Source organism: Ambystoma mexicanum, chromosome 10 (genome assembly GCF_040938575.1).
Source record: "Ambystoma mexicanum isolate Mex_15411 chromosome 10, UKY_AmexF1_1, whole genome shotgun sequence".
Taxonomy (NCBI): domain Eukaryota; kingdom Metazoa; phylum Chordata; class Amphibia; order Caudata; family Ambystomatidae; genus Ambystoma; species Ambystoma mexicanum.
This window is the reverse complement of record NC_090932.1, coordinates 1366008000-1366031646: the sequence shown is the minus strand read 5'-3', so window position 1 is coordinate 1366031646 and position 23647 is coordinate 1366008000. Positions and strand designations below refer to the sequence as shown.

Below are 23647 nucleotides of genomic sequence, written 5' to 3'. Positions count from 1 at the left end.
GTGTAAAGAGAAAGTTCACCTTTTAGGGTGATCCCTCTTATATCTCAGATCAGTTCCTAACTAGTATTAACAAATCCTTCATTATATTAAAAAAAACAGTCTTATTTTCTTTGCTTTCAATTCCTAGCAATTGCTAGATAAAATGGTGCTAATGCTGTAAATGCCGAATTTCCAGTGTTCTGTGAAAGATTTTGTGCAATGTAGTGGACTTTAAACCCTCCCTTCTTTTGCCACTGTGCAGTCCATTTTTAAGTAGGAAGTTGTTTTAGTTTTGGTGCATTAGGTGTTTCCAAGCACCAGAAGAGAGTGAATAGACAGGGTACTTGGAAGCAGAATAGCCTGTTGGCTTGACAATTGGCAACACTTTGGCCATGCATTTGCCAAAGTACTGATAATACATTTTCAGTGTTCTCTGTCATTTGAATCAATGAGGGCTTCCTTCAACCAGGAGCTCCTAAAGGTGCATACAGGGATTATTTCCAGGGCACACAGTGTTCTGACTTGCTTTCATCCACTCATCTCACAGCAAATATCCTTATTTATTTCTTAGAATGTCTAATATGGTAAATGTGTATGTGCATCATTCTATCACATGTGGGGTACATAGAAATACATGGGGGTAAAAGACAGTCCATATAAACCAATTCCCTTCTGAATCTGAATTGTGTTATGAATGGTTACACAAATCAGACTATAATAGCTCAGGGAAAGCAAATAAACTGTCTCCACCATGCCCTCCTCTCTGACCTTTTCTACAACTTCCCTCCACAGTTTATGTTCTCTCTCTCGTCAATCCTTCACCAGCCCTACTCCTCCTGCCACTTATCGCACAGCCTTCTCTGCTTTGTCATTGTCCCTCTGTCTTCTCTTACCTTAAGAACTGCTCTGCCTCTCATGATTGAGCCTTCAATTTTCAAGAATGGGAAACACAAAACCTCATGGAGAAGGTCCACACTTAATGCTTATTTGCATTGATCATGCTATTAATATCCATGACCTTTGGTAATATCTAGAATTGATTTTCAAAATGTCATGATGACTTAGTTTACTTATAACTACACAATTATCATTCATAATCTCCTAACAGCAGGATAAAAGATCCAGGTTTGTAATCGGAACTACAAGGCTGGGGGCTGAGGCTCTCGCACTAAAGTTCTCTTTCTTTGTTCAAACCACTACAATCCCCACAATCTCTACTTCCTCCTTTAAATCACTAGGTTTTAGATGACTCATTAGCCTGAACTCCTGCATCATTGTAGTTACACTCTACCATCTGTCAGGTGATCCTTTATTTAGAAAAAAGCAGGGGATTCTAACATTTGAACGCACTGCCCTTTCATTATACACTCTCACCTTATCCAGCCATTGTGGTTCCCTGCCTATGAGGATTTGGCCTTATGAACTGCCCGTATATGAGGTCAAAGATGCCATGATGTCCTCATCCCCCATCCATTTGTCTTACTTCAAGGTTACGCCTCTACCCTGGTCTGCTCACCATCTCCAGCAATCCTGGTTTGATGAATTTCTCAAACCTCATCTAGTCTCAAATTTGAACATGGAAACCATCTCTATATGTCATTTGAGAAGGGTAACCCCTAAACTGTTCTCAGAAATCTTCAACAACTCAAACTTCTACTACAGTCGAGCTGAATCCATCCTTGATTCCTTGTTGTTGAAACCCATAAGCACATTAGACTTTTTTTCTCCAGTTGAAAATCAAACCTCCCTTTAAAAACTTTTTAATTTTTTTACCAAGAACTTACAGCACTGTAAAGAACAAACAGTGATGATGATGGTGGGAGCCTAAGTACCAATATGATGAAACATTAGAATTCGCAATTTCAAAAGAGATACTGTGTAGTTGCTATTAACAAAGCTAAGACACTCCTCCGTTGCACATTAGTCAACCTTCTAATCTAACTGCTGAACTTTCCAGGATTAGCAAAAAAAATCAGATCCTCTAAATCTGAGTTCCCTCTACCCAACGGCCTCTCAGGCTCATGTAGAATAAAAGGTAATTGAAGATGACAACTATCTCTGGCCTAACTAGATTGGTGGCTCTGCTCGTCCCTGCCCTAAAGACTGCTGCCTTAATCCCTTATTTAAAGCCCATTTTAAACTAAAAGCTTATGTCATTTCTTAAAAACATGAGAGCCAAGAAAGTTGATGTCTGCACTGCCAAAAACGTAAGAGACAATGTCAGCACTCTGGCTTCAGCCTTAACTGCCTTGGCCAACAACTCCTTTGAATCTAGCATCTACCCAAACCCGCTGACGGAAACAGGCATACATCTCCTCATGAAACCCAATGATGATCTCAATGTCATGTCAATTTCCCTATTGCCAGCACCCTTTTCACTGGAAAGGTCATTGACAATGTGGCTGTCCAGAATTTAGTAGAGCATGGGCAGACCTCAGACTCCTGTACAATTTCCAATCTCGTTTCAGGCTATCAGAGGGCAGAAAACCTTCTTTACTCTAAATTAGAAACAAAATCTTGGGGGTTCCTGGATGCTATTATTCCTTCCATTTTCATCCTTTTGGACCTTTCAGTGGATTTCAGTACTGATTGAGCCAGCTGAAGTCCTCCATTGCTTTATCTCGATCTACCCTTACTTTAATCTAATTTTTCCATTTTGAAAAGGGAGGTCATGTTCAGATCTGACTTTTTTCTTTCTGAGCCTACAAGCCTATGATGTGGAGCTCGCCAAGGCTCTGCTCTTCCTCCTCCTCCCTTTAACCCTTATCTGAGACCTCTTTCGAACATTATCAACAGCAACACCATGAAATTAAAGATTTATGCTGATGACCCTTAGATGCTCCTGGGTCTCCATGGTTTCCTAGATACCAGGCTGCCTTCTCTGGATTCAATATTGGATGGTGGATAACTGCCTGTGTCATAATGCCATAAAGATGAAGATTATTTATTTGTCAGGACCATTCCTCGTTCTTGTCTCTTTTGCTAGCCACCTCCTCTTGAATCCCTCCTTCTCTTTGATCCTCTGCAAAGAACCAGGGCATTGTTTTCAACCCCATACTTTATTATTTTACTCACAGCCATGATCTCACTAACAAATTGTATTTCCAGCTGCATGTGCGCAAGTATACCTTCTCCCTCTTCATCATGTCTTAGAATTTCCAAAATTCCATGCCACATCTGGAATGGTCATGTCTCACTTTTACAACAGCCACTGCTTTGCTCTCCTATAACCCTAACACATCAGTCTCAGCTCATACAGAAGAAGGCAGATATGTTAATCTTTGGCCTCAAAACTCACTCATTGCCTGGGCTTCTGTTTAAATCATGTATGAGTTTCAACATTGTCTGCCTTGTGAGGAGTCAGGAATGAAATTCGAACACAAGTTACCCATGATTTTGATTAAAGACTTACTGAAAATAAATAGGGTTGGAAAAATGCCTCTCAACCCTGCTTTAAGAGGAATTTCCCTACCTAAACCTAAATTCTAAGGTGACGATGGAAATGTCTTTAATCTTGTGTGGTTTGGAAAAAGTGTTCATAAAAGAAGAATAAATGGCTCCAACACAAACGTTCTTCAAGGATAAAGGTCCTTGCTCCAGATGGTGGTTCTCTTCCGCTGGATTCCTCTTTGCTCTCTGAGGTTTCACTAACAAAAGTACCTTGTGCCTTTCTTGGCCAACAACAACAAAGACACACAATAGTGTCTGGCTTTGCAATTGTGTCTCGTTCAGGACACATGGTGTACGTTTCTGCCAGGGTTTTGCTCATTCTCTTTAGGCTAACAAAATCCCTTTTTCTAATACTGATGCTTCTTCTGAGGACCTCTTTATTTCAGATTAATTCAATTAATGCAATCCTTTTCCTAGTCCTGATGTTTTTTCTCAGGACTTCTTTATTTCTGATTGACATAATCCTTTTTCCAGTCCTGCTGTTTCTTCGCAGGACTTCGATATTTAACTGTTGTAATTGCCTAGTATACTCTCCTGTCAGGGCTTCTTGTTTTCACACACTTATAATTGACTGGTATACTCTCCTGCCAGGGCTTCTTATTTTCACACACTTGTATTTCACTGGTTTACTCTCCTGCCAGGGCTTAATGTATTTACAGACTTATAATTTCCTGGTATATTCACTTACCAGGGCCTCTTGTATTCACACCCTTGTAAATGTCTATACTCTCCTGCCAAGGCAATTTGTATTCACACATGTGTAATTGCCAGGTACACTCTCCTGCCTCACACACTTGCAATTGCCTATACTCTCCTGCCAAGGCATTTTGTATTCACACATGTGTAATTGCCAGGTACACTCTCCTGCCTAGGCTTCTGCTCATACAGGGTCTTTGCCCTCTCTCAGAGTTTCACATATACTTTGCTTGATAATGTATCTTCTTGATATATTATCCTGTCCAGGTTTCCATATACTTGCACTGTATGCATTCACATATTTGTAAGGGGTTTGCTCGTAGTTTAATTCCCCCTTTAACATTAAGTCCTATCACTCTTTCTGTCTTGTTTGTGTGATTTACAATTATTTACATTCCATGTGGCCGTGTCCCTATGTCCCCGCTATCTCTGGGTTGACTCATCAGCTCTTATTGGCATTCCTGGATTCTCCTGTGGTCAGCCGGTAAAGCATTTCCGTCTGCTACCTTCCTCTTGGTTTACTCATCTTTTGCAGCTTCCACTTGACATGTTTGCTTTGTTCCAGACCCCGGCAAATGAAGCACTGCTCTCTGTTACCTGGGAACACCCAGGAGTCTTTCACCGTAATTTCCACAGCATCCCCCTATCGCACAGCAGCTCCTTTCTCCTTGGTTGGTGAGCTGCCTGGTTCTTCCACGCCGGTTTCAGCCTTTCTGTTTCTTTTACCTCGCGGAGAGGCACAGCTCTCTCCCGCCAGAAGCAGACGTCAATTCTCCTCTTTAAATTTCCCAGGCACAGGTGTATGTGAACAACAAATAGAGCGCTCGCTGGGCTTGTGGCCTCCTTCACTCTGCATTGCTCGATTCCGCTTCCTCGTCCCAGTATTTTGGTTATTCTTGTCAACCTCCAAAGCAAAGGGAAGGGGAAGTGGGAGAGGTGATTGCTCGTAGGTTTTGGAACCATGACGATTAATTAAGTGGAAGCATAAAAAGACAAAGGGGAAGAAAGTAAAATAAGTGTGTCAACACAGGGTGGGGGCATATGTGTCAAGATACAGAAAAAGGTCAATTATAAATAGCACACCCAGGGGCTGAGAATGTGATAAAATATACATGCAAAAAGGAAAGACGAGTGTCAACAGATGCCAATTCAAGACAGAAAGAAAGCATCACAATAAAACAGTCAAATCCTAATGATTTATTGAAGAGAAATGCTTTGCGGTTTCTTCCTAAACGTAGATGCTTCTCAACATATTTGATTACAACTTTGAGATGGTTCCAAAAGGAAGTGCCTGCTGCTTCCCAATCAGGTGGAGTCATCACTGATTTTCCAGTGGTGACCTCCTCCGATGTGGCCAGGGGACAGCAGCCGCTAGCTGATCCTTACCCTGGGGGTGGCAATATGAGGGAGGATCACATGGGTGATAACAACCTCTGGGGAGATGTTATGGCGTCACCGTGTGAGACATGCTATCCCCCATTTTCCCTTGAAAATAACCCTCACACAGATAATAATCTCATGGCCTATTGTCATACACCTGTTCGTTCTCCTATGAAGAATAGGGAAAACCCTTTCCTCAGACCTGTAGGCCAGCCTTCCAACTTTGTTATGCCTTGTGAGACTTATAAATCCGCCCTCTCCATTTCCACCTATAAATCATTGAGGTCTCATTTGCCATTTAAAACCATTGGCAGTGTTTATCCAAGATTTTCAAACCAATTGTCAAAACTGGACTTGCCTTTTTACGCGTGCACTTAACTGATTGGCATGGTACCAAAACCTACGAGCAATCAACTCTCCCACTTCCTCTTTGCTTTGGAGGCAGTATAAAATTGCTATTCTCAAGGTTGGCACCTTTTCAATTTTCAGTAAATAAACTGTATTGGAAGGCGAGGGGGCTCCCACAGTGGTTTGAAACACATTGTGTAAAGGCACTAGATAAATAAACTATCATATCATACAGACATGTATTTATAATGGGTGCATCAGCCATGAGCTGAAAGCATGGCTTGGTAATGCACCACAGACTGGCCTCAGTGAGTTGCCAGCCTGGCCCACCCTACTCCAGTGTCCACATTTCCTACAGTAGTTGGCACAGTTCTGCACTTTTTGCAGAAGACAATTTCAGGAGAGCAAAACACAAACTGAAAAACGTGTGTGTTGTTTATTTATCACACCACACCCGCCTAGTATTGCCATCAAATATCCCACCCCAAAGCCTGCCTATCAAAACACCCACCCACCCCCACATCTACATAACAACATTCCTAACCCAATCTATACAATGACCATTCAACCTGCTGTAAGGTCCACCAAGAAGAATTTGAGTATGGCAGAGCCTAGATTCATCACAGCATCTTCCACTGCCTGAGTCTCTGAGACTACCTAACCAAAGGACCCTGCCTTTGAACCAGTCAGCATTAAGGTAACAGGATGGAGGGTCAGAGATGCTGACCATTCTGGGCATAGTCTCTGAATCACTGGATGCCACAGATACTTCACTCCAACTGTCCTTAATAGGAGGTGGAAAAGTTGAAGCCACTCTTTTTTACTTTACTTTACTTTATTACATTTATACTGCGCACCATTGACTCAGAGGCATGAGGGCACATACAAACGAACAACACAAAACAGAATAAGACATAAAACATAAGAAAAAAAGGCAGGAACCAATCTTTCTTAATGTCTATTTTTTTGCAAATCTGTGTGTGGGCTGGGGCTGCCTGAAACCTACCACACTGCATCAATATATGTATTTGTTTTATTGTGTATAGAGTTGCCTTTCCACATATCATCTTTGGAAAACTTTTAGGCATTGAAAAACAGTCTAAGTTTTGTTGTGCCACTATCCACTTTAAGGGTATCAGGTAATATTACCCCCATATATATGGTCGCAGTAAATAATATCGCCGGGAAAAGGTCGCTGCGATATTATATGGGTGACCATATATATGGGGACAGGGGCAAAAAAAAAAACATTTAAAAAAAAAAAAGAAAAAAGTTTGGGGGTTGCGGGGGTGTCCCCCGCATACGGGGTGTCCCCCGCATGTTCCATGCAATAATGTCGCCACAAAAAACGGCCATTTTTCGGCGATATTTTTGCATGGTGACATTTTTGTGGCGACATTATTACATGGAACCACTTTAATAGACAAATAAATAGCAATACATCTCACAAAATGTTAATTTGCTTTCATATGGACATGATGGGCTAGTGTTAAAATTGTCAGTCATGCAAACAAGAGACAAGGTTTCTAATTCCCAGTTTCTCCACTCAACCACATTGTGCGAAACAAGGCAAATTATTGGCCCTGCATTTCTTTAGCACCTTATCCCATTGTCAGTTCTGGCCATCAGCATTTTTCACGCCCTATCCCAGACCTTCAAGGACAAGAGAAACAAGGCCAACCATCACTTCCCCTTGAATTGTATAGATTCTGCGTCACCTGCTGATCTACTGCCGTCTCGGTCATGGTGTTAATGCCTGCGTACCCCCAATTCTTCCCACACCTGCGTATCCTCAATCACTCGTCTCACCCCTTACCTTTCTAATGACAACCTACCCTACTTCATGCCATCCTAACCTGTCCTCACCCTACTTACCCTCACAACATTCTTCCCCGTGCCTGTCTTCTTCTAATCAACGATGGGTCATGCCTGTCTACTTAATGCCTGACAAACCCCATCTACCTTACCGCATGACACACACAATGCCTATCCCACCCCACCAACTAACCCACACATGACAACCCACCTCCCTATGTCTGCCTACCCCCACCTCCCCTACTCATGCCCTACCCCAAACCTGCCTGCCCCCCACCCATTATACCCTACATTTGGCCACACTTCCCACCCATAATTCCCCTACTACTGCCTGCCAATGCACCACTCCTTAATACTCATGCATAACTATGTCCAATTCTGTCCCACTCCAGCCACTCTACCTCCACAAGCCTACTGACCCACTTTTTCCCACATATGCCTACCCCCACAACCCCTAACACACAACCAGCCTATCCACCCACTCTACACCACATCTGCCTGGTGGGGTACCCACCCTCACTCAAATATGCCAACCAAATCCCAAATGCCTGCCTACCCTCACCCACTCCACTAAATTGTGCCTGACTACCCACCTACCCCCTACCCTACACTTTCCTACCTCTGACAACCCACCTGACACCACTCCTGCTTACCAATACATCACTGCTATATAAACCCACTGACCCTGGCATATGTCTGCCTAGATCCAATGCCTTATCGCCCCAGCCTGCCTCCATCTGCCTGCCCAGCCATTCTACCCTTAATCTGCCTACCCTACATGCAACATACTATTTATCCGCCTAAAACAACCCAACCCTACCGACCCTTAACTGCACTACCCCATGCCTGCCTACCCCTAAATGCTTGTCTTCTCAACACACCCACTCTTACTTAATCCGGCTTTCCTTACCCTTCCTACCCAATGTCTGCCTATCCCCAACCCACATACCAAACCCTCCCTACACCTGTCTTGACCCCCAACCAACCAGCCCTACCCAAACATGCCAACCACCTTCCACATGCCTGCCTACCTCCACACACTCTTCTCCATGCCTGCCTGCTACATACTATTCTCGTGGCTTACTACCCCTTCGAACCCCATCAATGCCTACCTAATCTATATATCCTAACCAACACCTGCTGCCTATACACCCACCCTACACCGCAAATGCCTGACTAAAGACTCACCCTATTCCACACTGCTTGAAAATGGTGCCACCCTACTGCAAGCCTTCCTGCCTTGCACACACACTACTGCAGGCCTGCCTACACTATGCCTGCCTACCAACACACCCTAACCCATTCATGAAAACCCATCCACCCTACCACAAGCCTGCCTGCCTACCCACTTTGCCTTACCCCTGCCTGCCAATTCACTTACCTACCCTATACTGGCCTACCCTACCCCACAGCTGCATGACCACTCAGCCACCCTACTCAAATGTCTGCCTATCCACATACCCTACCACCAACAAACCCTACCTCATAACTGCCTACCACTTTCCCGATGCCACTACCCTATATCTGCCTACTACTACCCACCTACAATTCACCAATTCACCACACCTTCCTACCCTCATCCACCTATAAAACAGTGTGCCTGCCTACCATTACCCACCTTACTCCAGAGTCGCCTTTTGTGATGATTCACAAGGTGTCATCATTTCTCTGCAAGGGGAGGCTTGGGAGGTTTTCACCTGAGGCTAGGGAGGTGCGGCCACTACCAACTGGTCCCCATAGGGTGGCTTAATGCAGGAGGAACTCCTGCGGAGGGACTCCCCCTCTGGGGATAAAGACAATATTCCTCATTACAACCTTGGCGTTAAGGAGTTAACGGCACAGTAAAAGGCTGCAGCACCGTTAAACCCTTAACGCCCGATTCACACTTTAACGCCTGCTTTTTGCAGGCGTTAAAGTCCAACCCGCTAAGGGACCTTGGTGCTAATTACGGCACCGTAATTTACGGTGCCGTAATTAGCGCCTTCCCCATTCCCATTGAGCCCTATGGGCCAAAAATGGGAATGGGGAAGGGGCCATGGTGAATGGGGATTTCCCGCCCCGCCAACCTTGGAATGGGGCGGTAAATTCGCCATCCACCATGGCGGAATCCGGCATGGACCATGGTGCTAATAGCACCATGGACAACGCCAGAGTTGTAATGAGGCCCAATATTCCTCATTACAACCCTGGCGTTAAGGGGTTAACGGCGCCGTGAAAGGCTGCGGCGCCGTTAAACCCTTAACGCCCGATTCACACTTTAACGCCTGCTTTATGCAGGCGTTAAAGTCCAACCCGCTAAGGGACCTTGGTGCTAATTACGGCACCATAATTTACGGTGCCGTAATTAGCACCTTCCCCATTCCCATTGAGCCCTATGGGCCAAAAATGGGAATGGGGAAGGGGCCATGGTGAATGGGGATTTACCGCCCCGCCAACCTTGGAATGGGGCGGTAAATCCGCCATCCACCATGGTGGAATCTGGCATGGACCATGGTGCTAATAGCACTATGGTCCAACGCCAGGGTTGTAATGAGGCCCAATCACTTGCAGTGAAGTGCCCTAAACGTTGTTACTCCCTGACATTCCCTAGCCTCCCTTAATGTCCAGAACCACTACATTGAGAGCAAACCTATGTATTGTTGTAACATAGGAGAGGAAAGCAAATGTTCTAAGATGAGGAAGTTATATTTTACTTGTAGTGTGAGTGTTACAGTAAGATTTTAACACAAGATAGTGGAACTTTAATTTGACTGACATTCGGACAGATCCTTTAGTATTAGTTTCAAGGCAGGGAAACCCCTGTTAGAGACAGGGACAGTTAGGTTTTCAATATGATACAATAAAACTCCATAACCAAAATCATGCCACCCTTGTGTCAGCTTCCTTCTTCAACACCCTTACACTATATAGACCATCCCTGCCTCCACCCATCCACAATACCTGCTTGCTGACCTGCAACATGCCCACCTACCCCCGCTTGCCCACAGTACTTCATTCCTGAATGCCCCTCTAACAATAAAACATGCCTGCCTACCTTTAGCCTCATCCTTTTTACCCTGCCCCACTTCGTCCTACCTCCAACTACACACCCTACAACATGCGTGCCTACCAAGAACCCTCTCACCCTATCCTATTCTAGCCTATGCCCGCGCTCCTGTACCCATACACCTACCAAATATTCTACCCTTCATCTGCCTACCGCAGCCACCATACGCTTATTGCTAAATTGGCTGCTCTGAAAAAAATGTGCTAATTTGAAATCACATTTAGAAAGATAAAATATGGTGCCCAAATAAGCCAAATAACCGATCCCTAGCACCTGGCAGTAGACAGGGCTGCCACAGGTGGTAGGGGCCACCTTTTATGGAATCGCCAGCATTGATGGGCATTGACATCAACCTCTGAGAACGCACCCCAAGTGGAAGTCTTCACTGGCTGGGAGTGGTGCTATATCTGATATTGCCTAAGCTAGTACCACTGAATTCAATGTTTTGTTAAAGCAGCCATATTGCTTTGCTAGATTCCGAGAGAACTGTGCCGAGCGTATCCTGTGTACATTAATTACGTCGCTAGCAATTTACTACACTGAAAGTATTATTTCACTTTATAGAGAGAGACCTCTCATTAAGCAAACTGGGCCATTACACTTGAAATTACTTATACATAGAAAGGAAGAAATAATGAAATAATGTTGATGTAACTAAACTTCTCTAAACTTTGAACTGTTGTGATAGTGAAGATTAGTGCAAGACCATTTTTGAGGGAGTTGTTTTTGTAAGAAGCAGATACTTTCCCTAAAAAGCACCTCATTTTCGAATTCAAAACTTTCTTGCCACTTCAGTATCCTGGTCAACTCCAGGCAGATTTTAGTCTGTTTGACAGATGTGCATGGTTGGGCACATCTGGTTCTGCCCCCATTCTTCTCCAACTTCAAACACCACAACGTTTTTCTGGACCTGATAAGATAATTAGTATCCTGCCAAAATAGGACCAGTGATTTACAAATGCTATTCTTATTTTGAAAGGTGTTTTGCCTTGGTGAAAATAGTCTACCTGAGGCATTAGAGATGTAAATACAGGAATACAGGGAGTCATTACCTGCAGGTTGGAATTCAAAGTCTACGTGCCTCCGTAAACGTTTGGCGGTATTCCGGCGATACATCTGCCAGAATACTGCCAAATGAAATGATGACCTCCACTTGGTCTGGCGGATTTACCACCGTCTTAGAAGTGTTGGTAGGCGGTGTTAGTACCCATTTACTGGAGTCCATAGGACTTCCTGGAGATTTCGGGGGACTTACGCTGTCAGTAGTTTTGCCGATTTTGTCAATGTTCTGTGGTAAAGTGTCAGAATTTGTTAAGGAGAATTCTACAGAATGGCTAATTTCCCTTACCTGTTGAGTCCATCAGCAGCTTTGCTGGATTTCTAGAGTTGATTTATTTTTATTTTTTTTTACCTGGTAAGAGTGTGAGCCTTTTTTCCAACTCTTACATGTGTTTTGCTGTGTATTGTACATGTTATGCTCATGGGCTATGGAGTCTCACACACTCCATAGTCATCATCCTTTTACTGTGTGTCACACAGCACCTTTAGTGCAGTGACCCAGGGTTGTCTTTTCAGATTTCCCACTTTAAACTCCATTTTCTGGGACTCACTACTGTCTCCCCGACACATGTAAAGTTGCCATTGACTTTACTAGTCTTTTTAAACATACAGACCCAGTACAACCTATCTACAAAAGAGTACTGGAGGGGTTAATAGTTACTCCCTTTTGTCTGATTCGCATGGGACATTTTTATGTTCCCCTTTCTCTAAGATTTGACTGGTGGCAGTGGTATCTACCATTTTTATTCTACCGTGAGCTATGAAAATAGCCTTGGTACCGTTAGAGGCTATGGTGGTAGCCTCAAACTCTAAACCGCTGTACCCCTTTTATTTTATTTTGGTTCCGGTCGAGTTTATTCACCATTTCTTTTTGTGAAGTTCTTGGACGTGTTTTACTCTGCACGCCAAACCAGGTTTAGTTCCTTTGTTCGCCGTCCTTTGGCGGGCTTCTGCACAGAAGCCCTCCTTAGGCGCCTGGGTGTCTGAGTGGGCAGGATATGAGGGAGGGGTTTGATGCCCCCGGCACAGGGTCTCCTCTAGTCGCACTCTAGTTTGATTGGCTAGGTAGTTGTCCTGCCAGGACGCCACCCTGCTTTGTTATTGACAGCCAGGCTGTGTGAATTGGGGATTTGGTGCATAAAAAGCCAGTATCTGGGACTGGAAGGCAGAGTGGCCACTGGACCCAGAGAACCGAAGAAAAGCTGAAGAAAGATGACTGCTGAAACTACTGGATATCCCGGTGAAGCCCTGCTGCAGGTCCGAATCGCCCGAAACTTCGATGACAGAGAAGATCTGCAAAGAATCTTCTTCTCTTGAGATTGTTGGGACCAACCAGATCGCCAAACACCAAATTCTGTCCTCCCTCTCCTGGTCGAATTTGCTGGGCATCGCTGCAGTGAACCGGATAGCCAGGAACATGTTTGGGTTTTAAGGAGTGCACCTTTTATTCAACATTTTGCTCCGCTGCTGGCTTCTTCTCTGGGCAGTGCAGGTCCCTCCAGACGTCCTCCTTCTTGTCACCACGACAGTCGTTTCAGGAGCCTTGAGCCTGCAGGAACTCCCAGGAACAACTGCCTCAGCTAGAGCATTCTTCTCCATTTAAGGTACTGTGCAAATCCGGTCATTCCTTCCGTCCGACCGCGGCGCAAGTGCTTGAAATCTTTTGTCTCTCCGAAGGCTTGTCGTTCTCTTCTCCTTTGAATAACTTTTCCTCCGACCAACTTCGTGTTGAACTCTTGGCAAAGGTTTAACCGCAAACTACTCTGAACAGTGTGATCCTCTGCAAAGACTCTGAACCATTAAGATTGGCCCAGACCTATTGATTTGAATCCTAGTTGTAGTAGCCTTTTCTAGATTGCCCTGCCTATAACTTGTTGGTGCTGTTGATTTGTGATAACATTGTCTTTCCTCCCCTTTTAAATTACTGGAGTGCCATTTTGCTCACACTTTATTTTGAGCTTAACTTGTCCGGAATTGATTGGGTGTTGTGTAGTGTATTAAGACTGTGATTTTCTGCTGCTTTATGATAGTGAACTGTTTTATAACTGATGGTGTAAATAAATGTATATTCTTTTACTCATAAACCTTGAATCAGTGTTTGCTTGAATCATAGGATATGTTGTCCTTTGTGTAACCTCTTGTACTGCTCACTTTACACTTGAGATAAGTCTGGCTGCTCAGCCCAACGCTACCAGTTTACTCTGTAATACAGGCTTGTACCAAAGGTGAAATTGTACTTACACTTGTAGTCTTAATTGTGTGTGGTGTTCCCAAAGAGTACTGCATACGATTCTGCCTAACAGAATTACCTCCAGCTTTTTGCTGGAGATGACTCCTTCACTTCAACACCTAATTTATAGTACAGCTGTGTGTTAATGCGGTGGTTACTGCCAAGTAGTACTATGTTTTTAAGCAAACGTAAATTATATTAAATATGAATACTCTTTCAATATTTCTCTAGCCTGCAAATATACTATTGGATGAGCATGGCCATGTAAGGATATCGGATCTTGGACTTGCTTGTGATTTTTCCAAAAAGAAGCCACATGCTAGTGTGTAAGTACAGTTTCTTATTACGATGAATGCTTGTTTATGTATTATGCCTTCCTCAATCCGAAACGTGAGTATTTGAGCTGCAAGGTAAGAATTGTCATGGCAAAGACCATCTTCCCCCAGTTTCAATTGCCTAAAATAATGTAGCTGTCTTCAATGATTCAAACTCTGGCCTTGTTCCAGAATACAATGCAACCTTCCATTTGCTTGTGTTCTCCTTTCCACCAGCAGCTTCAGCTGTCTCCTACCTAATCTCCAAATATGATCAATTCGCCTAATTGCCTTTTTTCTGTTTCCATTACTTTGCCCACGTATCACAGACTCATAACATAAACTTAACAGATTGTAGCCTGCCTTTCGTTTAGAGTGTTTCTACTGTGCTGCTTGTCACATACTTTTCCTCTCCAAATTCTCAGGTTCCGCTTCCCCCAACCCCACCGTCACTGTCTTTTGTTCCTCCTCCTCCTCTTCCTCTCTAAACCCTTATATACTCTGGGGCCTGCTACTCCATGATGGCACCGGACTGATGCTGGCCTCTGGGCAAGAGAACTTTCTTCCCTGTATTGGAGTGGTTTTCTTTGTCTTTTTTGAGGGGTAATTTGGTGGGCTGAAATTGTCCACAACACAAGGTAAACCCTCATAAAGTATATATATATATATATATATATATATTTAAAACTGTCTCCATGTTTGACTGCTCTGTTTGACTTATCTGACCCCTGCATCCATCTGCTTGTTGGCCACAGCTTGCTCCCCAGTCTAGAACACAGACTGAACATATACCTGCAGAATCTTTGTTATAGTAAATTGACCAAATGCCTCTAGAACAGTGTCCTTCTGAGGCCAACCCGTTGATGCGTGGACCATTTCACAATAGAATTGCACTGCAGATTGTAATGGATGGTTCCCATACCTCAAATCCCTGATTTACAAAAGGGACTTAGAACCTGGAGCTAAAGGGACTCAAAGCTAACCCTGGGACACATATCTTATGTCTGTTGTAATATGAACAATCTTCATTAACCTGCATTTCTGTAACCACTGGCGCCTCAGGAAAAGCATCAACCCCACTATGATACTCAACTGTCAGCTCAGATCTCTAATACAGACTGTAACTAAACATACTATGTGGGTGTTTACCCTCACCCCATGTTTCCTATTCCTTGTATACAAGTCACACCTTTGCATTGTACTCAGTGCACTGTTTTGTTTTTCCTGGGGGGCAGCTCCATGTGCAGCACCCCGTGAGTTTACAGAGTTCAAACTTAAACAAATACATGAATAAATAAATGAATTCTTGGCTTCTTCCTGACATTTAGTTATGCATTGCATTACCGGTTCAGCGAGCACATTGGAAGTGACAGGCCATTAAAGAGCCTGCTTCAGCAATTGACATTTTAAATTTCAACTTGAATTTTGGGTTGTAATTGTATAAAGTAAATGGACACGTTCATGGCATGATCATTTGCATCTGTTGCGGGAATATGCTGCCGCAAATCGGTGTGCTTTTAAAAGTAGCAGCTCCCCAAATACACCCTAAATCCTCACTCTGTGCGAGTGCAGATTGAATTACGTGTATCAGTGCACTGGAAGAATTCAGCTATGTTCTCCATTTTCATGTTCTGTTTTCTTCTCTGCCGTGTGCCCTGTTTAGACGTGTAGAAAACCTTTTTTATGAATTTGGAACAATATAACAAAGTATGTTATTTGCATTAGTTATCTTCTACACCAGAAGTACAACTCTATAACACCTCTTCCTAGTAGGCCTGAAATTAATGGGCCTCATTATGAGTTTGGCGTTGTGGCCAGAAACAGTGGTAATGCTACCACTGCAGAACTGCTGCATTACCACAACACCAAACTATGGGTTTGGAGGTAAGTAGGAGTAAAGAGCTGCAGCAAAATGCTGGAGGTAATTCCTGCACCTTACTGCCAAAAAACAGCCATTTCAGCGGAATTACCGCCGGTGGTAATTCTGCCAAAATCCCCATGGATTCCTACGGACTCCATAAATGAGCACTAACACCGCCATACCGCCACTTGTAATCCAACAGTAATTTCCACCAGACCAAGGTAGATTAACGCTAATATTAGGTACCGAAATGACACCAAATTCATAATGAGGCCCAAGTTAGGCATATTTATTTATTTACTATGTACAGTGTTTTGTAAATTGCTGCATGTCACCCATAGCACTCCATGAGTGGCAGTAAGGAGAACAAGTGATCAAAGACATGCAATGTTGTCACTGTAAAGACATCAGGCGTCTTATCTACTGTTAAAAGGATTGGGAATAGATAGTTGGTGGTGAATTCTTGAAGTTAGTTTCACTTGGGTGTGCTTCTGCCAGGCATGATGCCGGTCAACTAGCAGACCTTTGGTGCCTGACCAGAAGAATATATGTGGGGTCCTTAAGGCTGAAGAAATGCCTGTCTATCCACATCTGTAGGAAGTATTGACAATGGTAGGACTAAAAGTAATTTCCTAAATGATACATATTAATCTTAATGTCTTTTCCGAACTTAAGGAAATCATCTTTGAGTAGCAAAGCCCTATAGAAAAAAGAGACCTGGCTCCAGAACACTTTAATCTTGATTTGCTTAAGGTGAGTAGGGGTTGGATGGCTTATCACAGATCTATTTGACTTGTATGGCTGCAGAGGTATTTTAGGTGCAGTTTAATAGTGCCTTGTAAGTAATACACAGAGTGTTAAATGGTGATCTTCCCACGATGGGGAGCCACTGAAGAATCTTAAAGAGTGGCGTGATAGCTCAGCGTCGGATAACAGATATAAACCAGGTTAATAGATTCCGCCCTCGCAGTTTGATGATTTTTTGGGGGGAGTTCTCCGTATATGGTATTGACATATTCTGGACTGGCACTAAGTCATGCCCCATTGAAAATATCTTTTCTAAAAGAGGTTTAGCAAGAATAGGACTCTCTGAAATAGGTGTAGGTGAAAGAAACTATTCTTATTGGTTCTTTTGACATGAGGAGGGAAAGAAAGGTCACTATCAATGAAATACACCTAGATTTTACACCGTTGCACTGGGGTTGGCAGAGGACCTCGCATTTCATGCCATATAAATAGAAGATAAGAAGGGTCTTCCGGGCACAGTCTTTTGACCTTACTGAAGATCCAGTTTAGCTCCATCCGATTTTGTACACTTGTTGGTGCCAGAGTCCAGACAATAAAAAACAGTGGCTGCAGAGTTAATCCCCCTCCCGTTGTTAGTCCAAACCTTTAGCATGTTTGCATTTGTCTGCCCATTTTCAGAGAAGGCATTCAGAAGCTACACCTGATCAGTTTCAAATTGCCAGATGTTCATTAATAAGACAATCATTTTGGTATCCCCTTTTGCCCACTTCCATTTCCTTGAACAATGTACCTACTGTATGCAGCAAACATCCTTGAGCAGATATTCGGGAGAGGGCTGTTTGACCTAATATTCTTTCAGATGCTCTTTTTCCCCCTTTGCGCATTTTCCCATATAAGGTGGCATTTCAGGACTTTTCAAAGTGCAGCCTAAATTCACTAACAAGATGTGCTTTTAAATGCCCTGCACCGAGGGGCATCCCCCGTGCCCTTTAAAACAGGTGCAGGGGAGGGGAAAATCATGACAGGGTAATTTCTGACCCTGTTATGATTTCCTTTAGAAGTGTGACAGCCGTGGGTTAAACCACAGCTGCCACTTTAGCATTTCCTTCCCCCAAATGGGCATAGGAATGTTTTAAAAAAAATGTTTGTCATTTTACTGAGATGGGCCCTGTCATACATTAGTGTGGGGTCCTGCTCCGAACACTAATGAATGAAAAGGTGCTCGACAGTGCATCTTTGTGCCACTGTCCAACCCCTTCTTAAATGCTCAGGTCACTTTCAATAATAAGGTGACCAGTACATTTCTAAAATGAGTGCACATGAAATGAGCACATTCTCTGCACTCCTTTCATTTAGGCTATTTTCTGAGAATCTACCACGGAGTCTCAGATGAGAGCAGTAGCCAGTGTCAGACAGGCATGTTATCAAGAGATCACACATACAAGTGAAACACAGTCTGAACTCCTTTATTCTCAGTGGTGGGAATGTTCCTTGTCGGAAAGCAAAACTAAGGGAAAACTAAGGGAAAGTTACGGCCTCATTACGAGTTCGGAGGTAGCTATGGTGCTATTAGAGCCATGGCTGCCTGCAAACCTGTGTCCAGGGCCGGGTAGTCAGAATGGGATTTTACCGGGTCATTCCAACCTTTGAGGACCCGGTAAATCCCCATTCTATAAACCATTCCCCATTCCCATTCGAGCCCCCATAGTGCTCAATGGGAATGAGGAAGGAGCTAATAACGGGCCCGCAAATAGCGGGCCCGTTATTAGCTCCCTGGTCCGGGACCTCGGAATGCGGCGGTAGGGGGTTAACGGCACCGGCATCCTTACCAGTGCCGTTAACCCCCTACTGCCGTACTCGTAATCAGGCCCACAGTCTGTCATTCCAAAGAAATATACTGTCTCTGTCAAAACCTATGCTTGTCCTCACGTCTATAGGGAAACAGGGTGTATGGGATTTTACCAACTCAAAAGTGTTCAAAACAAAGTTCATCTGACAATGCAGCTCTTCCGTATCTCCCTTCCCCAAGTTCAAGGCACTCAGGATCACAAAGTTCTGAGGTATTCTCGATATTCACTGGGCAAAAAAGTTCACAGTACCTATTCTGCTTGTAAGTTTGTTAGGCTTCTCGTGTTTCCTTTCCTTGAACCCAAAAGCCTTCTGGTTCACTTTTCCTTAATGAGTCTCTCAGGATTCCCTCACCCAGGCTCAGACCTCCTCTGATTTTTAAGTGGTTTCTTTAACACAAAAGTTCAACTCATAGAACACAAAAGTTCAGTTCTGCATGACAGGTCAATTTGCTGTTTTTTACCCCTGGTTGTGGCACACTTATCAGACCACACAGTCCACCCATTACAGTTTGCGCAACAAGGTGCCCTCAACTCTTGTAGCGGGGTCTTCAACTCTTGCAGTGGGGTCTCTGCGGCCTGCCTGGCTCACTCTTCTGCCTGGTGGCTACCCCAATGCTTTTCAAACACTCTTCTCCTTGTAGTGGGGTTTCTACGTCCAACCTGGATCACTCTCCCACCTGGCCACCCCCAATGCTTTTCATACACTCTTTTGCTGGTGTAGTCTCTTTGCCATAGACTTGAAGGATTTTGCTCCCACTTTGTTTTTCATTTGCAGCTCTACTTCTTGAGGATCTCTATTTTGCTCAAACATCTGACATCCGCACAGCTCCCCTGCTTGCGGGAGCTTCTTTCATTCATAGAAAGTCTTTTCATAACGTGTAATTATACACACAACCACTCTGCGACTATGTTGCACTGCATTGTACTCTTTGCTGTTTGTCAACTTTGCCTGGCGCGTCTCCCGTCTTACACGTCCGGGCTGCTGTGTTGTATCTCATTCACTTTGCAAGCACACACCAGCCGACGTTTCTGTCTTCTGATTCGTTTCTTTTTATTGGGACAAATCCTAACTACCCTTCTTTCTGTCCCCACTTTGACTCCCCACTCACCCCTTTCGACTTGACTGAACTTCATTGTCCCCTTTGCTACACTATAAGTGTGTTTTTCAAAAAGAGTTATTTTAGCAAATGTAACTCTATTGTAAATAAATGCAGAGAAGTTCCAAAAATTATATTAAAAAAATGTTCTTTCTACTTTGCACCCCAAAGCCCACTTTTCACCTGTACCCCGATTAGCTACTTTAAAAATTGTTTTACATAATTGTAGGTACTCCAACACCATTGTAAAAATGTGAACTCTGGGTTTGCTTGAATTAATGCAAGTGTTGTCCATGGTTACACATTATGCAGCTCGCTAGATGTTTTAAACCCCAACTCCCATCCGCTCCAGGCATCTTAGTCAGTGGCAAAGGATCATGGGAATTTTAGCCCAATAAATCTGGAGGTCCATGTAATGTTGAAGACTGGCATTTTCATGTTATTTCTAGTGCATAATTGGCAGATTGATATTCTTAAAAAAAATGGTTTCAGTTGCCCCCGATATAAATAACCTATCATATCATATCAATGGTTTATCTTTTGTAAGAAAGACCTCCAAAAAATTAGATATGGACTGCATATCCCTAAACAACGTAATTTCGAAATTCAAATCTTCATTCATTTTCTCTGTAGTCCAGATAGACTCACTTTGTTGGGAAACAAATGTTTAACAAATAGTACATTTCAAATGTCAAATTACTAAATGGTCTGATTTGTTTACATATATATGTGTCTTACCAGCGTTGCCGCTGATATGCTATGATGCCAGATTGTAGCTGAGTCCACTTAAAGGTTTGAAACCTGATGTCCTGTGCACACATTCCCCAAGCCACCAGCAAACTTTAGAGTATCATATTTTTTTATATCCTTTTTTCATTTATTATATATTTTTTTAAACTAGGGTAACCTGACATTGCAATGCTAAGCTATAACTGAGTTGTAATATGGCGTAAACTGTAGTTTTATTCTGCTCTGTAGTTGTAAATATACCGAATTTCAAAAATAAAAAACTGCTTGCATAAAAGAAAGGGATGTGTCTAAAACAGATATTAGATGCCTGATACAGCAGAAGCAGTCTTTACCACTTGTCTATCCTAATCTTCCTATCCTATCCTCCTAATGTTTTGTAACTTGTTTTTCACCTCGGAACCTTTTTGACCATTGAACCTTGTCAGGCGATCCCAGACTCTATGGGTAAAACCAGTGTAAAAACATGTTTTTTTAAATACAATAAAATGGACTCTAAATGTTGTTTCTTAAAAAATACCTGAGCTTTTAGAAATCGCAAACATTGTTTGCAAAGTGGCAAACCCAAGAAACAAATAATTAGTAATATTGTTTCTTATATCTCAAAAAGCACCAAGAGTACATAGTGTATTACTCTTATAGGCTGGCAAATCAACCAATCCTGCAAAGAGGGTACCCCCACCTTCCCATCTGACTTCAATCCAGCCCTTCCAAAATACCCCATTCCTATGCTCAGCTGTGAATATGTGAACATGTATAATAGAATATATAGTGGCACTAGGCCTATATAAAGTTTGTTGGTTTGTTTGTTTGTTTTATTATTTAAATAGCGCACCAGACCCAAGTGTATTCGGGGGCGAAGGCAGCAAGAGGGTTGTTCAGCTTAGGTTACAGGTTGTAGATTAGACATAGTGGTACAGCTACGGTTACAATGCTGTAGACAAGGAATCACAGAAATATATACAGTAAGTTTACAAGAATACAGGTGTAACATATAAATAAAGCAGGTCAAATATACAAAATATACATGAGATCCCAGATGACATTGGGGTGAAGTTAGGCATCATGTTCTTTTAGCAGTTGAATCAGATTGGATCTGAATTGCCGGTAGGGAAGGGAGTTCCATTATTGTGCTGCTTTAACAGCGAAGCTGCTCCCACCAGATTTAGTGAGTTTGAATCTGGTTACTAGTAACAGGTTGGAGTTGGCTTTTCTTAAGGGGCGAGAGGCTGTTTGTCTGGTGAATCTGTCTATAAGGTATTGCGGGGCTGCTTGGTTAAGGCATTTGTGTGTAAGGGATGCTGTTTTGAGGAGGATTTTGTCTTTAGTGGAAAGCCAGTTAGTAGATCTCCTGAGGTCTGAAATATGTACTATTCATTCAATATCTGTATGTCTGTTAAATTGTCCATGTCCAAGTTCCCTGTATCCGTCCACCTCAACTACTGGCTTCGCATTCCCAGAACCCCTCAATATACAGAGACAGAGGCACCCCACCCAGGGACTGCCTTTGTCTCCTGTACTATTGTCTGTGCATATCATTTCTGGTCGACATGATACCCCAACCTTCAATTAATACAAATAACAATACTAATACAAAAAGTGGACTTCAAGGTGTTTAAAGCTAATTATGGCCAACGGTAAGGTACAAACACGTACAACATACAGAATTTGAAAATCAAAATATCACACTAATTTAAATCCATGTCCTTTGCAATATAAGGCCACATATAAATGCAAGAGCACGGAATGCTCCAAAACATTTATCATAGCAGATAGGAAATATCAGTTGAGTATACTTTTGGACTTTTAATGTAACCCCAACTTTACAATGTAGTTTGTTACAGAACAGTAGCGCTCTCCTAATATCTTTGAAGCTGTAAAAGAAATATAATTGACATGCAGGCATACCCGGCACTGTCCGGGATACAAGTAACCAGACATTTCATTTGGTTTTCCACTGCTGCTCGGGCTGCCTCTTTAGTATGAAGCGACTGCCTAAGGTTGTTGTTTGGCTTGTGTTTTATTTATTTATGTTATTGGTTATTTATAACGCGCTTAATACTCAGAGGTTTCTAAGCGTGGACCCGGGGATCAAACCAGTGCTCTTCTGTGTCGTCTTGCTTCCAAGGAGAGCACGTTGCCCATGAGCTATCCACTTGCTGTCTCAATTACGCTGAGCAGCAGACGACTTTCCAACAGTAGATCGTCTTTTGGATAGCATGATGATTGAAATACTTCTTGAATGTCAATAAAACGAATCTCCTGGATTTGTATGTATTATTTTTCCCAGATTACTTGCACTTATGTATGACTCACTGTTAACTTTTATTATGGTCGTTGGGTAAGCACGTTTTTTGCTTTTGTTATAGTTGTTTGTTAAAAATAGCTATGGCCGTTTGTTAAGCAAAAATAAGCATCAGTTCTAGATTCATGCAACACGAGCACCATCTCAGCACTTTTAAATTAAACAAAATAAGCATTTGTTTTGATTCTATTCACTGAGGTGCCACTTTTTCAACTTTAAACCAAGACATTAGATTTCCAGCGAAAGGTTACACCTGTTACACCTGTTAGCTCTCTTTGGAGCCGTCTAGATAGTTCCCACTTAATTTCTATAGCAGACAAACAGACAGACAGACACACTTCCAAAAATATAAAAATTATATTTTAGATTGGGTAATCGAAAGCTGAGTCGAATCTCGTTTTAACAGCTTTAAACCATGAAACAACAATGATGTGTTTTTTTGGGGGGAAAAACGATATATCTTTTGAGGTCAAGTTGCTGGTCAGACAGGTCCATTTGAGACCAAGCTGTGAAAATGCAAGTGCTCACTGGGAGAGCCATCCTCAACACAGATACTGCTTTTGTCTCTAAGCAGCTGATGTCTCTCCTCCCCACTGGGCATGAAAAGCAATTCACAACCTTTCATTGTTCACAGTCTTGACTCAGAGAGGTAGTGTTTATCCCCCTCACATAATAGTTACTTTACTGAAATAGAACTAAAAGTCAACTTGAAGGGCATTTGTT

General features: G+C 42.9%; 1 protein-coding gene across 2 annotated transcripts in view; it reads left to right on the top strand.

Moving 5' to 3' along the window:
• The window catches only part of GRK3 (G protein-coupled receptor kinase 3), a 1763027-nt gene that overhangs the window by 1510777 nt on the left and 228603 nt on the right, over positions 1-23647 (top strand). For both annotated transcript variants that reach the window (XM_069619380.1, XM_069619381.1), the window contains exon 12: positions 14235-14329. In XM_069619380.1, coding sequence (XP_069475481.1) covers positions 14235-14329 — 95 coding nt within the window. The remainder of the gene's footprint in view (positions 1-14234; positions 14330-23647) is intronic.